The 17189-nt window shown below is 37.0% G+C and overlaps 1 protein-coding gene and 1 non-coding gene across 3 annotated transcripts in view; one reads left to right on the top strand and one right to left on the bottom strand.

The window, feature by feature from the left end:
- The window catches only part of SETD2 (SET domain containing 2, histone lysine methyltransferase), an 84932-nt gene extending 68430 nt beyond the window's left edge, over window positions 1–16502 (bottom strand). For both annotated transcript variants that reach the window (XM_030845350.2, XM_030845353.2), the window contains exons 1-5: window positions 16469–16502; window positions 10655–15015; window positions 7325–7456; window positions 4431–4559; window positions 1030–1153 (exon numbers count right to left, since the gene is read on the bottom strand). In XM_030845350.2, coding sequence (XP_030701210.2) covers window positions 1030–1153; window positions 4431–4559; window positions 7325–7456; window positions 10655–14970 — 4701 coding nt within the window. In that variant the 5' untranslated portion in view covers window positions 14971–15015; window positions 16469–16502. The remainder of the gene's footprint in view (window positions 1–1029; window positions 1154–4430; window positions 4560–7324; window positions 7457–10654; window positions 15016–16468) is intronic.
- On the top strand, window positions 9641–9747 carry LOC115846581 (U6 spliceosomal RNA). Its single transcript, XR_004037007.1, has one exon. It is a non-coding gene; the product is annotated as a U6 spliceosomal RNA (small nuclear RNA).
- Window positions 16503–17189: the final 687 nt, after the last annotated feature.

Below are 17189 nucleotides of genomic sequence, written 5' to 3'. Positions count from 1 at the left end.
GGCCACTGAGCCTGCGCATCCGGAGCCTGTGCTCCGCAACGGGAGAGGCCACAACAGTGAGAGGCCCGCATACCGCAAAAAAAAAAAAGAGACCTTAAAACATATGTGCATTTTGCAAAGGCAAGGCATCCAGCAAATTTAAGACCCTTACCCCTAATCCCCCATTCCTTCTGAGAACTCTCTCATATCACTTTACACATCAAAGTGACAAATATCCAATGTCTTCCTCAGAAAGATCTCTAACTATCAACATTTTACCTAGGGGGCAAAATTATCTCCATATCTATCAATGTCTCATTTTCTTTTAGCTATTTCTTACATCCTATTATATTCCAATCTTACTTCAAGTTTTTAAAACTTCATTTTCAAATGCATGCGATACCACAGTGCAGCAGCTCTCAAACTTGAGTATGTATCTGAATCCACTGAGAGCTTGTTAAAACTCTTGCTGAGCCCACCCTCAGAGTGAGATTCAACAGGTCCTACTAGGATAGTTCCCTACAACTTGCATTTCCAGATTGGATGTAGAGGCAGACATGAGAATCTAGCTAAATTCTAGTAAGTCAGACATTAAAGAGATTTGTAAATGGTACTCCTCACTAAAAAAAAAAAGCTTTTTGGAAAATACTTAATTTTCACAAAAGCATATGCTATTTGTGTCAACGTAATAGGCTTGCTTATTGTCACTTTTAAATGGTTTAATAAAAAGTAAGTATTTTCAACTTCTCAGCTTTCGTCTTTAATATAAATATTGATAAATATAATCTACATAAACAAAAGCTCTTTGGGGGCTATCAATAGTTTTTAAGAATTGTAGTATGAAGCATGTATGTTTACATTTACATATACATGTAAATACCCCCCTCTCCCTCATCCTTTTTGTAAGCAAATAGAAAAAAACTATCCACACTGTTCAGCTCCTTATTTTGGTCACTTAATATATTTTAAAGATCAGTCCATATCAATGACCCCTTTCAAACTCAAGAATTTCCAGATCTGTTTCAAAACAAACACAATCATGCCACTTACCTCATCATTCTTCAGGGCCATGAAATAGTAGTGGATGTTTTTGTTTCGTGCATACTCCTTTACCCGGGCTTTAAACTCTTTATGATCAAGTACCTCTCCACAATATTCCAGGACAAAGGTGTTCCTGGCAAAAGAAAAACAGTATTTCCTGCCTAGGAGATATACGGAAAACACATACATCCATGCAAAAATAATGAATTTTAAAAACTATTGTAAAGTGGACAGATTTGCTATTACACAAGATGTAATTAAAATATATGTAAAGTGCCTAGCAACTAATCGAGGTTAATTTTCTCCTTCCTAATACTTTTCAAAGAATGTTGACTCTAAGAAGCTTTTATAATTTACACTTATACCAAAATGCATATCCTTGCTCTCACTAGATATTAAAACGAACTTTCAAGTCTGGTTTACATTATCATGAAAACAATGATTCACAACTGAGAAATGGTTGTGAAGAAATCAGAAGCAGTGAAAAATAAGAGGCTTTATGTCCTAAGAAAAAAGAAGGCAACTTAAATACAGCAGCCGTTCTACTACCTTTACTCTCAAAGGTCTCTAATGATGTTAAAGGTCAAATATACCTTTTCTCTGACTGCATTCTCTGTGAGTTTTCTCTAGCATTTATCAACAGTCATGATTAAGCTCTCTCCTTGGCTTCTTTCAGTTACCTTCTACCTTTGATTGTTCATGGTTATTTACCTATTTCTTCTCTATTGAAGATATTCTCAGTCTCTTCCCTCTCCCTTTATTTTATAAAAGCTCATTCTCACCAATGACTTCAAGTATTACCTCCATGTAAACAAATGCTTCTCTACGGTTTACTCCCAAGTTCTGACCTGAAGTGACCTACCCAGAAGTCTTGTCTTACCCTTTCAAAATAAACATGCCCTGGAATTCCCTGGCTGTCCAGTGGTTAGGACTCAGCGCTTTCATTGCTGGGGCCTGGGTTCATTCCCTGGTCGGGGAACTAAGACCCCACAAGACGTGCAGAGAGAAAATAAACAAACGTGCCCTAACACTAACCAAAGAGATTTTTAAAATTTAAAAATGTAAATCATTCGTATTTGTTATGATATACTGACATAATCAGTATACTTCTCCCTTTTTTTTTTTTTGGCCACGCTAAAAAAATGCTATGTTTAACAGCTTTAAGAAGCCAGAAACAAAAAGCCACATTTATATTTCATATAAATATCTAGAATAGGTAAATCCACAGAGATGGCAGATTTAGAGGTTGCCAAGGGCTGGGAAGAGGGGGCAATAGGGAGAATCTGCTTAATGGGTAAGGGGTTTCCTTTTGGGGTGATAAAAATTTTTGGAACTAGACAGAGGTGATAGCTGCCCAATATTATGAATGTACTAAATGTCACTGAATCATGCACTTTAAAAAGGCTAATAATATATTGTTTGAATTTTACTCCACCCCCCCATCCCAAAAAAACGAAGTCCCATTTGGTATCCAATAACATTAAGTCAACCTGGACAGCACTGCCTTCCATTCCTACAGCCTAAAACTTGAGGGTTTTGGTAAGAATTTGCTTTTTTTTTTGGTGGAGTCTGTCATGGTATTTTAACAGTAACTAGCAGTTTGTTCCAAATACCTCCTCCTCATACTGTGCACATCTGACAGTATGCCCTTCTTAAATGGGAATACTCTACCAGTGAACACCTAAATAGCTTAGAGTTAAAAATTTATAAAATTGGTATTACCATCAGCACATGGAAGTACATGAGTGAAAGTGTGGGAATCATGGAAACATTAAGTCCTGGTATATTTTACCAAAGCAGGGTTCTTTGTGAGTAGCTGAGGAAAGCTAAAGAGCTTTAGGAAATTTTAACCTGCTATGTGAACCAGTCACGCATTCTCTCCTCTCTTCTCCCATCTCCTTCCTCATAACAGAAACGGACTCCTGAGCCATCAAATAGTCTCTGTTGCATACAACAAGAATTTACATTAAAGTTGAAGCTATGTTAGTGCAGACTCTGCCAAGAGGCAGTGTCCATTACTACCCCTGTAAGAGAGGGTTATGTCCAAACTGGAGTTCCTTTAAAAAAATTTTAAAAAGACTCTCCAAAAGAAAAGCCTGGCTGGCTTGAGTAGAATAAAAGAAAGCATACCTAAAAACCTGCATCTAGACCAGAGTTAGTGATTTTAGAAATGCACCAGACTGCCTTGGCAAGTACTGAGTTCAGTGTTGTTAACAGTGTTCAAGGGAAGCTTAGTCTATTATTTATTTAAAATATTATAAAGGATCCAATGAATTTGGATATGAAACATACTGAGATGATTCTGAGATACTTGTTTCAAATAAACAATTTAAAAATGGTTATAAACCAAAATACTCTGATAATACTTTGCAGAAAAGGGAAATATATGAGGTTCCTACTATCTACTTTTTTATATAATAAAACATGGTTTTTTTCTGGTTGGTTCTCAAAAGGATAAGATCATTTCCTATTTTCACAATAAAAACTAAATGATTTGGCTTTCAAAAGATATATGAGGTTCCTGTCAGAAAACTAAATTACCTGGTGGTAGTGGTGGTGGTTATTATTAGGTTTTTTGCTACCTGGTTGCTTTGAATCCCCACAATAAAAAGACTAAAACCCCTCACTCCATCCCAATTCCCATTCAAGTTTGGCCATATGCTTAGGATTCTGAAAGAATAGTTGTGCCTGAATCACTAGAATCAGCAACTGTTTTTCTTCCTTTATTCCTTTGATGTATTTTTAAAAATTCTTCAATCATAAACAAATGTAATCTGTATATACTTAACTTTAAAGAAAAAGGTACTCAACTTTCATAAGAATACTTAAATATGCTATATGTAAGAAAATTGGTGGTTAAAGGAAATACCGAATATGGTAGAAAATAAAACTGAACCTTTTATTGCATTACATATAAAAGTTACATGACTTTAGAAGGCAACATTTATTCATTCAAAAATGTTTAATGAGTATCTATCAAGTATGCTTTAATTCTCTATCTCAATATCCTCAGACTCTCCACTACTCTTATCCCAACTAAACTTTATATAGATTCAACTTTATAGATTCTGTCCTAACTCCTTTTTATAGAGTTTCATAGGGATTGTGGGGATCTACAGCAAATACTTGGTAATTACTTGGAATTAAGGTAACATAACTATCAGACAAAGAAGGACCGGCCTAGTCCAAATATCACAAGGGACAAACTGCTCTCTCATATATAGACAGAAGAGATTTCTGTTTAATTTCCTAAAAGAAGTGAATTTAAAACGAACAAAGTAGCTACCAAGTGGTCATTCTGCACAATAATCATTATTAAACTTCAGTGTAATAGGCAAATTATTTTCCTAAAAAGTATCTAACCAACTTCAACAACACAAATGAAGTGAAAGACGATTAAAACAACTTACGAAGGAAGGTCTTTAGCAGCTCTCAAGCCCCAGCCTTTCTTTTCTGTGAGTATGACTTCCACATCTGCATGCTGTTTTCTTTGAAACCGTCTATTGGAACAATAATCCCCATTTGGACAACGAGAAGAACTGAAATGAGAAAAGGAGAAAATTAATTCTTCAAAGCAGCAAAAGAACCAAAAACATGTTCACTAGAATGTTATGTAAATATATCCATATCTTTATGGCATAATCAGCATATGTGTGGTAAACCTCCAAGTGAGACTTCCTCAATAATTCTTTCCATCATGAAGGGATTCCTTAAAATTGAGTGTCTACATTGTTAAACAGATGATGCCCAAAATACAGTCTTGTCAACTGGTCATTACCCCTCCCTGAGTGTCTAAGATACATTTCCAGGCTGCATGTAAGTTTGCAGTACTCTGACAACTATGCAGAGCTAACTTATTTTCAATCAGTGCACCTTCTCTTATATTCCACTCCAATCATCACTAATTTCATCTTCTGAATGTAGCTAACTACTTGAGCTACATTTAAGAGAAACCAAAGTCGTCATTAAACATATCTCTGTTCAGAGTAAGCACAATAAAAACTGGCAAGGCTCTTCCCTCATGGATCCTAGAATAAAAATAAAATCAAAAATTTACTGAATTCTTAATATTCCAAAGCTTACAGATACAAAGGTTTTTAATACTAAGGCTACAATAAAAATTACTATTTCCAACATATTATTATTTATTGCCAAACCAGTAGTAGTAAGCAACATTTTTACAGATGTCCAACGGATAAAGGATTCACTCTGGAGAGAAGCAGTGAAAGAAAGCTTTCCGGAAGGAGTAGGATTAAAGCAGAATTTCTAATGACACAGAGGATATGGACAGATAAGGAAAACAAGAGGTACAATGACAGTGCCCACCTGTGTGCAGAAATAGGAAACAAGGCCTACTTGAGAAAAGGGGAATAAAATAGCTAAGGATAACTGATAAGAAAGGTGGGTTGCTGGAAGATGAAAAGGCAGGTTGTTGATGTACTATGAAGGGCTCTCAATACCAAGGTTATATTTGAACCTAATCTTGAGAACCACTAAGTTTTGAGCGTGGGAATAACAAGAAAAAAGAATTTCTGTACTTCATATCTGTTCAACAAGGTTGACAGGAAAAACCAGAAAAATGCAGAGACTAGGGCAACAATGTCAAATTAGGAGAATACTGTTCTTATGTCTTCTCTTCTTTTTTAATTAATTAATTAATTTGGCTGCGTTGGGTCTTTGTTGCTGTGCGTGGGCTTTCTCTGGTTGTGGTGAGTGGCGGCTACTCTTAGTTGCAGTGTGCAGGCTTCTCATCGTGGTGGCTTCTCGTTGCGGAGCACGGGCTCTAGGCTCACAGGCTTCAGTAGTTGTGGCACACGGGCTCAGTAGTTGTGGCTTGTGGGCTCTAGAGCGCAGGCTCAGTAGTTGTGGCGCACAGGCTTAGTTGCTCCGCGGCATGTGGGATCTTCCCAGACCAGGGCTCAAACCCGTGTCCCCTGCATTGGCAGGCGGACTCTTAACCACTGTGCCACCAAGGAAATCCCTCTTCTCTCCTTATATGTTTACTGTCATCTCTGCTTTTAGTTTACATTTAAAAATACCAAAAATGCTTTCTCTTTTTTATTTTTTGAGGTATATGTTTTATTTTTGTAACACTATTACATAAGCAAAACCAAAAACTGAGTTTTGGGAAAAAACACTTCATTAACACTAAAAATAAGGTACCTACACTATAAATCACCTTAATATTCTTTCCATGTTAAAAATGATACAATTTTCAATCCGACTGGTTTTTTTTTAAAAATCACATTTTTTAATGTAAAGATATTTACTGTTTATATGAAAAATATGGAAGCAAATGTCTATCAATAGAAGATTAATAAATATGGGTTAACTATGAATAGAATACATAATGTAGTCAAGAGAAAGATTTAGATAGGTCTAAATATGTAGCTCTGAATAGGTCTCCAAAACATATTTAATTAAAAGTGTGGGGACTTCCCTGGTGGCACAGTGGTTAAAGAATCCGCCTGCCAATGCAGGGGACATGCATTCGAGCCCTGGTCCGGGAGGATCCCAAATGTCCCGGAGCAACTTGGTCTGTGCGCCACAACTACTGAGCCTGTGCTCTAGAGCCCACGAGCCACAGCTACTGAGGCCCGCGTGCCTAGAGCCCATGCTCTGCAACAAGAGCAGCTACCACGATGAGGGGCCCGTGCATGGTGGCAGGTAGTGGCCCCCGCTCGCCACAACTAGGGAAAGCCCGCGCACAGCAATGAAGTCCCACTGCAGCCAAAGTTACATTAAAAAAAAAATTATTAAAAAAAAGAAAAGCGTGTGTGGCAGGTGAGAGGGAACAAAGTTTCAAAAAGTACATATAGTAAGGACTTCATTTCTACACATAAAAAGAGGAAACGTCTACCCATGCTGGTATAGGCATAAAAATTATCTGGAAAGACTACAAATAGAGGGATTGAGGCTTGGGGGAGCAAGACATTTTACTTTAAGCACTTTTGAAATGTTAGGGTTTTAGCTTATTTTTATAGTAAAAGCTAAAAAATACCAACATTTACCTTTCAGGACGTGAACCTTACAAAAGATAAAAGGAGACTGGGTAAAAATTAGTATTACTATGTTACCATTAGGGCTACTTTACAGAGCACTTACAATATGTACTATAATCTAACGCACAATGCAAGGGAAATCTGCCTCCTTATAAACACTATTACACATTGGAGATTTCATTGCTCAGAAATACTCCACAATAGGTAGAAGGAGAAAAGTTAAATTTTACTCCTAATAATTCTTCTTAAAATTTAGAGACATTTAATAGTTGAGCAAAAGCAGAGCATTCTAATTTACTTACCATTCAATCATGAGGAGACGATTAAGACAATCTTCCCCACATGCTATTTCACCTTGAGCTCTTTCATCTTTAGAAAGAGGTGTACACTCACACTGCATTCGCTTAATATCCCGATGGGATTTATTCTTCTTTCTAGTGGGTAAAATTTTATTAAAATTGGTTAAAAAGATGTCCTGGCAATGATACAACATACACAATCAAAAATGTGCTAAATCTCACTAGTTTCCCATTTAATGATTCTCGTTAAGTCAATCATTCAAAAAGAAGAAAACATCTAACCATTAAGCATTTATGAGACTGAAAACACTAGGAATTGTATTGCAAAACAGGTGAGAGAGACAACCTCAGCCTTGGCAAATGGGAAGCTGGGGTAAGTTCAGGTCTATCATTTTGGACTCAGTCCTTATTTCCTAGTCCTTGTCATCTAAACCTTGAACTCTGAGCAGTTTCAAATGTTAATAGTCATATTTGGCTCCACAGAGAAATAGGAAAACTCATGAATATCAAATAATAACATAGCTGATTAATTAAAGTTAGGTTTAAGAATCAGTCCTCATGGACTTCCCTGCAGTCCAGTGGTTAAGACTCCGCGATTCCACTGCAGGGGGCGAGGGATCAATCCCTGGTCGGGGAACTAGGATCCCGCATGCAGTGGAGCAGCCCAAAAAAAAAAAAAGAATCAGGCCTCATGGATATACAAATAATAGTTGAGATACAAGGCTAAGGAAGAAAAGGAGTTGCTTTAGAAAGAAAAAGGAGTTTTTAATTAAGAATTTAGCTCAATCAAATCCTTTAGAGAATCCTTTAGCAACATCACTTTTGTACAAATCCTGTTTAAAAGAAGACTGAATGATTTAAAAAAGAAAAAAGAATGACGTATATATTATTATAGAATAGCATTACTACAGAGGACTAAACTTTCTCAGTGTAGATTTGGCGGGGAGAAGATAAATGTTCGAAATTGACTGGGTTCATAAAAACCTAAGCCAGAGTTTGCAAAGCAAAAGTGAAAATGTGATTATTTACTGGTCTTTTTGTTGAACTCTATTTTTTGATCTTTGTCAAAAAGGAAAAAAAAAATCAAGGACAGACGAATAAGATCCCTTTCTTAAGATTAGGGAACTATGACTTACTCTTCAGCTATTAGACAAGTGAAGAGCACAGCTGCTCTAAGTGACTGTCTTAATCTAACTAATCTGCTTTCATCTCCAACATATGTTCTACTACAGTCTCAGTTTTATAAAGTACCTAGTGTGTCATGATAGTTTCCACTAAGTTTGAATAACAAGTATGATTCATCTGGATCAATTAAAGATATAATTCATTAATGAGCATAAGAACATGCTTAGCCTGAAGAAAGATGACTAAAGATAAACAAATTATCTTTTTATAAGTACTTAAGAGCTATGTGTAAAAACAGTAGCTTTATTTTGTATTGCTCCAAAAAGGCCAGATGAGGACTAACGGGCACAGATTTCGCTCAGGTAAGCCTATTTTCACTAGACATAAGAATGCACATACTATTTTACAATAATTTGTCTTCTTAGTGGCTTCTATAAATGCCCAGCTTATATCAAGCACTTTAAAAGGCCTCTCACCAACCAATTATGTATATGAAACTCACTGAATAAAATCCAGAGGGTTGGGTTGATTAATTTTATTTCTATTCTTTCACAAAGATCATGTAAGTTGCATCACTCTACTCACAAAATTCTTAAGGAGTACCACTTAAAATATTCAATATTTTGAAGTTAAACCTAATTTACAACTAGTTACAAATGAACGTAATTGTAAGAGGCCCGCTTTATCCTTAAAAAAAAAGTGGTTTTTTTTTTTTTGCTATTTAAATAGGAAAAACTTCTGATGGGTCTAACTTTAAGATGAAGTCTTTTACCTTATCCACAGTGGAAAATGTCTTCATTTTAAAAAATTCTGAATGCTTAAAGGGATGATGGCTAAGTTGATTCTCAACTAGAGGAGAAATTTCCAAAAGGAGGTAGGTGGTTAGGAGACTATAAATTTTTTTTAAAGGCATATTCAACATATATTTACATTGGGAAAACAAGATTATCAAAGAGAGGTGTAAGAAAGTCGACTGAGAATCTGTGCTCTAGGAATTTGTTTTTATTATCCTAGTCTCATTATACCTTGTTTCATGTTAGGGATTTCACCATTTAAAACTTAAAGACTTGTTATGCTATTGCCAAGTTTAATCTACTAGCAACAGATTTTGAAACATGACAAAAGAAAACTATATTCTAATCGAGTTCCAGCTTGTAAAGTACCTAATGATATTTTTCAAAAATGTTCAGAATGGTGCTCGCTTCTGTAGCATATATACTAAAATTGGAACAATACAGAGAAAATTAGCACGGCCCCTGCGCAAGGACGACATGCAAATTCGTGAAGGGTTCCATATTTTTAAAAAGAAACGAAGTTGAGTTATTTCTAGTGACGTGGATGGACCTAGAGACTGTCATACAGAGTGAAGTCAGAAAGAGAAAAACAAATACCGTATGCTAACACATATATATGGAATCTAAAAAAAAAAAAAAAAGGTTCTGAAGAACCTATGGGCAGGACAGGAATAAAAACGCAGACGTAGAGACTGGACTTGAGGACACCGGGAGGGGGAAGGGTAAGCTGGGACGAAGTGAGAGAGTGGCACGGACATATATACACTACCAAATGCACAATAGATATCTAGTGGGAAGCAGCCGCATAGCACAGGGAGGTCAGCTCGGTGCTTTGTGTCCACCTAGAGGGGTGGGATAGTATCAGGAGAGTGGGAGGGAGACGCAAGAGGGAGGAGATATGGGGATATATGTATCTATATAGCTGATTCACTTTGTTATACAGCAGAAACTAACACACCATTGTAAAGCAATTATACTCCAATAAAGATGTTAAAAAAAATGTTCAGAATGAAGGAAAAAAAAATCCAACGTAACTTTTTTCTTCTCTAAAAGCAGACTATTTTGCTGGAGTTTTGTTTCACTTTCTGCCACAGTTTCACATGTAAAAGAAATTTAAGAAAAACTGGGCTGGTCTATATACTTTTTTTAATGTACTTCTAGAACCAAAGAGGTAATGGGACCAAAAAAAAAAAAATTTAGACATCCCCTTCCTGTGTGTGGGGTGGGGGGGAAAATTGGGGGACTGTACACCATCAAATCTAAATAGGTAAATACACTTTTAAAATTTAAGTTACATTTTATCACACAACCATATTTCATACAATTGAGCTCATATATTCTGAACTTTTGAAAGTTAATTTTTTTCCTACAAAACGAGGTTAATACTTGTCCAACAAGTATTAATTTGGCTTACCTTTCTGTTAAATAAACATTTTCTTCAATCAGATCAAAGTAACAAGGCATCTTCCCTTGTTTGGCACATTCCTTCCACCGCTGTGGGTCCCTGAAGTCCTCCATGACACACGAAGGCCCAACCAATGCTGAGCCTAGAGGCACTGCTGTCTCTCCCTGCTCTACCTCCACTCTAACTTTCTTTCTGTCCTGAAGCTCACCATCACTTTCAGAATCACTCTCCAATTCCTGTCTCCTTTTTTTAAGAGGCCCTCTATCTTTCATATCATTTTTTTCTAAGTTTTTCAAAAGATCTTTCTTCTCATTCACAGCTAAAGAGTCCTTAATGGAATTGCTGCTTATTTCAGGTGCTTGCACGGATCCCTTGTCCTTCTGAAGGGACAGAAAAAATTTATTGGACTGGCTTGAAAAGTGAGATCCTCCACGTTGATCCCAATTCTCCTCCTCTTCACGGTCATCTGTTAAGGAATCTGGTACCTGCCCTTGAATTCGATCATACACAACCCCAGTTCCAGGCGGTCTACCTGCTGATCTTGGATCCCAGTAGCCATTGCCTTGCCAGTAATTACGTGTCCCACTATACTGTTCTGCACTTTGCTGATACTTGTGTCCACCACAGGCTCCATAGCTGCTGTCAGGTTGCTGATATGTGGTAGTAGGCTTTTCTTGTTGAGAGAAGTCCCACCCTAGATTTCTGAGCTCTTCTGATGAACGGAAACCATCCACTCGGGAGATCTCACAAGAAGAAAAATTTGACTCTGTTTTCCCCAGTCTACTATCTGGCCTGTTAGGGAAAGTGGTCTGTTGCCGAGACTTACTTGAGACATCTTCAAAATCATCAGAAGAATAAACTGGCAGCTCTTCTTGCTGCCTAGAAGTTATTCTGGCTTTCACTGCTTCCTCAGAATTTGGATGACCTAGAGGGTCAGATTTTATGTCTGTATGACTTGTACTATCAACCCCATCACTCTGAGGATGAGCAATTTCAGACATGTGATTATCTATCTGTTTTCGGCTGGGCTGTATAAAAGAAATTTCTGAATTCTTCTCTGTTGCTTTATGAAAGAAGAACTTCTCAGTTTGAGGACAGGCTTTACTTGCTATACTCTCAAATTTTTCCTCATATGAATGCCTCCTTGGCTCCAATCGCTCATCTTCCCAGTGGTCAGAATAGTGTCTGTAACTTTGACTGCTCCTAGAAGAACAAGGACTTGTTTCTTCCATGGGCAAAGTAGAATTCTTTGGCACAACCACAACAGACTGAAGACGGTTTCTTGGAATACTGCTATCATCAGAATCTGTATCTTCTGAATCACTTTCATCACTTGAACTTTCGGAAGAACCAGAATAATCTTCATGGACAGTAGATACAATCTCTGAGGCATGACCACTACTGTCACATTTTAAGGTATATGTTACACCATCACTGTCCTCCATGATTAAATTCAAATCACAAGAAGAAAATACAACTTCTGAATCATCAGAAGTATGTGCATGTCCTCTTCCACCTTCTTCATCTAAAGAGATTTCTGGTCTTCCTCTTCTATCAGGCAGTATGGAATTCCCTTCTTCTTGAGCCTCTTGCACACATTTCCCAGATAGTCCATTATTATGCCTGTTTTCCCAGGAAGCAAATCCTCTTCCTGAATCAGGAAGGCCACTACCTACTTCTATTATTTCTTTCTCTGCATGCTTTAAAAACTCTGAGCTTTTACTCTTCAGCACAGCATCCAAAACTGAAGATGTATTCTCTCCACATTGCAAGAGAGTTAAACTGTCTACTTTTATTCCTGGTGGAAGACTCTGAAGAGATGAAGCAATACATGAGCTCCCTGTAGGTTGATATAAATCATCAAAATGATTAATAGAAGCTGAACTAGTACTACCAACACTCTGCTTATATTCTCCACATGCAAATTTTGAGTGCTGATCTGTCAGACTTCCATTATCACATATAACTGTTTTTGATTTCAAATGCATGTTCATAAAGCTATTTGAAGAAATCTTCGTTACTAAAGGCTCAGTATTTTCAGCTCCGGAATGACAAAAAGAAGGGCGGCTGTCGTTTGAAGTACAGTATATATCTGAATCTTTGGTTTTACAGCAAGAAACTCTCACATCAACTGGTTCTTTAACTACTGTTTTGGAGTAATCTATAGTCATAACTGGCAAAGATATGAGTTGATCCTGGTGTGGCGACACTGGAGGTTCTGTTTCTCTAAATGGGCTTTCTGACTTACTATGCTGCATGCGAGTATCATCCAAGTCTTTTTCTTTACATCTATTAATATTTTGAAATCCATTTGATGAAAGCAAACACGTTTTGACCAAAGGGGATACCTCTGATCCAGTCACACTATCATCAGAAGACATCAAAACAGTGTCACGTTTAGAAGTGCAAAATGTTGCCAAATCAGATTCTGCCCCAGGAGATCCATTTATATTAAATTCTGTGGGACAATAACTTCTTAATTGATCATTCTTCACTTTACATAAAGAGTCTAATTCCTTAATACTATCATGGCTATCATGTCCTATAAATTCAGACTTAAAAACAGGTGATTCATCTAGCTTTTTAAAAGTAGGTGAATCATTTAATCGATTTGATGGAGATGGAGACCCAATCTTCTCTCTTTCAGTAACTTTACTAATCATTCTTAATTCACTACCTTTTGAACAAGGAGTCTGTAAACTAAAAGAATGAGACTGTTTGATTTCCTCATTCAATTCTGTACAACAGAAAGAATTTTTAAATTTATCAGCCTTGGGTGCAGGTTTTGAAGGGGCAGATTTATAACGGGAAGCACTGTTACCATGCTTGGAATATGATGACCCCCGTCGGAATCCCAGTTCATTAGTGGGAGAACAACATCTTTTCATTGCTTCATTTTCTGAAGTCCTTTTGGATTCTCTTTCTAATTTTGAGGAATACTTTCCTCTCTTCTCCATCTCTAAATAAGAGGACTCAGTTTTACAGTCTCGATCAGATTTAGAATAGGAGGATGGTGTCCTTAGGTCTCTGTAAGAGGAAGAATGAGATGAGGTGCGCCTTGAGTATGTCTTCTTATACTCATCTTCTGAGTCAGAACTTTCTCTTGCCCTGTTATCTGTATATGGCCGAGAATAGCGTGCCCTCTCTCGATAAGGGGAACTCCTATGGTAGCGACGATCAGAGTCATAATAATGGGATCGTTCTGACCGAGAATAGGATGAACTAGTTCTAGAACCTCTGTCAGATCTAGAACGAGACCTGCTCCGCCTTCGCTCTCTCTCTGATCTACAGCGAGAAGATATATAACGAGTATCTCTTTCAAGTTTTGAGTAGCTAAAATATTTATCATCTCTCTCTGTCTTAGATCGTGAAGATTTCCCTAAATCCTCACTTTTTAAAGTTGCTAAGCTCTTTTTTGAATCTCTTTCTTTTTCAATGTTGGCTGAAAATTTTAAATCATGAGATCTTTGACTTGAGGAAGTCCGTACAGAATCTTCATCAGATTCTGAACCAAGAAAGGTGCCTTCAGATTGTGAGGATTTCTTCTTAGAACCTGTTTTTTTAGAGCCCAGACTACTCTTAGAACTATCTGGAATTTCTTCTTCCTTCCCAATATGGGAATCTTCTTTTTGTGAAGGAATATCTGCTTGCTCATTCAAATTGTGAGTTATGTGTTCTTCTGAACTATTAGACACAGGGTCCTGCTTAGTGTCCACTTCTGATGATTCTGGTACAATTGTAACTGGTGGTTCCTTCAATGCTCTAGCAGCTACATCTACTGGTGCTGTCATCAGAACTGTCACTGGTGTGTGTGGCAAGGCCACTGGCTCTGTTACTGGTGCTGGTAATGAGGGTGTTGTGGCTTGGGGAGGTGGAGGTGGTGGAGGTGGAGATGAGGGTGGCGAGTCTACAGTTGTTGATTCTGCTATGACTGCTGGTAATGGTACTATGGGAGGAGATGGAGATGCCACTGCCGTGGTAGAAGTCAGCAGTGGCCTGGATGTTACATGAAGCAGATGTTTCTTAAAATGGATTTTGCCCAATTCTACCCTTGATTTTGGTGGGGAAGATTCTTCTGTAGTAGATAATGTATCTCCAATGTCCATTTTAATTTTAGGGGTCGAGTCTACTTGAAGAGGTACAACTGGGGAATTTGGAGTATCATTTTGCTTTTCACTGCCAAGTGCCGTCAGAAACCTGTTCTGCAAAGTTTTCTTTGTAAGGCTGAAGCTGAATGACACCTTCTGTCGTCCCTGTTCCTCCAAATTAACTTTTGTCTTGGTGCCTTTGGGCAAAAACCGACTAGAAGCAACACCTTTGAACATTGGTCCTTTGATGAAACCTGTTTTCTGCACATTTTCAATCTTTGCCTATAAATGAACAAAAAAAAGCAGTTACTACTACAATAAAGTTACTTTCAAATGGCTAGCATCACAGTTTAAAATGTAAGGGAAATGAAAAGTCCTTTTTAATGACAAACAGCATGAATTTCATTAAGCTATATATGCATTTTTAAAAACTCTTTATTATGGAAATTTTCAAACATACCCAAAAGTACAGAGAATTGTTTAATAAACCTCTAAGTAAACATCCTCAGTTTCAACAATTATCTATATTTTTCCATTCTTATCTTAAAGAATTTTATCCAGTTTTATAACTATTTTCCAGGCAGAATTTTTAATGAGAATTTAAAAAATAATCTGATGTGTATTTCAAGATACACTACAAGAGGACATGTGGATAGAGAGCAACAGCTAACATCTCAGTAATGAAAATACTTTGTTCTTGTGTCCTATCTGAGAAGAAACATCAGAAGTCATTATAACCAGTGGTCTTCTGGTATCACATAGAATCACTTGGGTACTTGGTAGAAATATAGATCTGTGACAAAACTCCAGGAAATAACAATTCAATAGCTCTAAGGTGAATAAAGTTTATTTTGTTTTGTTTTTTGAGAACAAGCATCTCAGGCAATTCTGAGGGACTTCCTAGATTTGGTAAACCACCGGTATAGAGCAGTCTCCCATCTCACTCATTTCACAGATGAGGTAACCAAATGGGGACCAGGCCTTTCTGCCTTCCTGGAAATTACTCTGTCCTGGCAAACTACTACTGCATCTGCCTGGGCCCCACACACCCAGGCCATGCTGATTTATAGTCTGATCCTACCGTGAACGACAACTACAAAGTATACATCTAAGAAGACTTCACCCTTCTTTATTTGCCAAACCACCAAAGGAACTGATGGGCGTTAGAAGTTAAAGGCATAACCTCGGTTGTAGACAGAACAGCAGGAAAGTCTATAGCAACAAACTAAAGCCTAAATTAAAGATAGTACACTTGCCATCTACAACATTTTTCTAACTGACATTCTTTAATCAAGTCTGGTTATTTAAGAGAACAGTTTTCTACTTCAACATGGTAAAATCTGAGATCAGTTTTCAAAATTATACAGTTACCATTCAAGTGGGAAAGTAAATGTTTTCACATGCATTATCACAGAGCAGTGGTCTTCAAATACTTTTTAAGAAAGAAAATTCACTTTTCAAATTGAATTTTACATGGAAGCTCAATGCGTAAAAACAGGTAAAAAGCTGTCTCCAAAGTTGCCAGCTTCCTTTACCTTGACTAAAGCTCTTGAAACTCCGAAGTCTAAAAACCATTTTCTTGAGATATACAACATCCCTCACTGGAATGAATTACTATAGATCCAAAAACAAAACTAAGCAAAAACTATTACTTCATTTCACATTCAAAATGACAGCTAAATTTTGAATGTTTTCAAGCTCATAATCGCTGAATACCTAATTAAATTATACATACCTCATTTTCTTCTTCTCTATTGTCATCCAGCCAAGAAAGCATGCAAAAGAATAAAAAGAAATCATAAATACTTAAAACCGATTGAAATGTAAGTTGTTTTTTATTAAAACTTAGGATACCTACAACCTCCAGGTATATTCTACATAGGCTGTCCGTTCCTTCATAGCCTTAGTTACATTTAGCATAGCAAATGTTTAAAGAAGATAGTGTCATGCACTGTGCTAGGTGATGGAGAGAAAAGGTGAATAAAGCAGAGTCCCTGCCCTCAAGAAGCTCTTACAGTTTCCTGTAAATACAAAATATAATTTTGTTATAAAAGTAATTCCAACATAATGGAGTAAATACAAGGATAGAAATATGCACAAATGTAACAGCAATGAGGAAGATAAGCAACTCAGTTTAGTGGAAGGATAGGAATGCAAAGAATCCTTTCTAAAAGAAAAATTAGTTTTTGAAGAATGAATTTGAAGGGAGATCCTTAACGAAGGAAGATCCCAGGCAAAGATATAGAGATTAAAACATAGAACAATATGAGCAAGGAAACTATAAAATAATGTTACCTGAGTATAAAGCGTAAGGCAGAAAGAAGTCAATAATTAGCCAAAGTAGGGAGCAGTGGCCAGGTCCAGAGACCAGGTCTCTTACGATGAGAAACATTTTATCTTATGAATTAGTGGTTCTCAACCTGTTCTGGTATCTGTTCAGCAGTCCCTTTGCTTAA

The sequence above is a fragment of the Globicephala melas genome, chromosome 11, assembly GCF_963455315.2.
Source record: "Globicephala melas chromosome 11, mGloMel1.2, whole genome shotgun sequence".
NCBI classification, from domain to species: domain Eukaryota; kingdom Metazoa; phylum Chordata; class Mammalia; order Artiodactyla; family Delphinidae; genus Globicephala; species Globicephala melas.
Note: the sequence above shows the minus strand (reverse complement) of the source record. Positions and strands in the feature narration are given on the sequence as shown.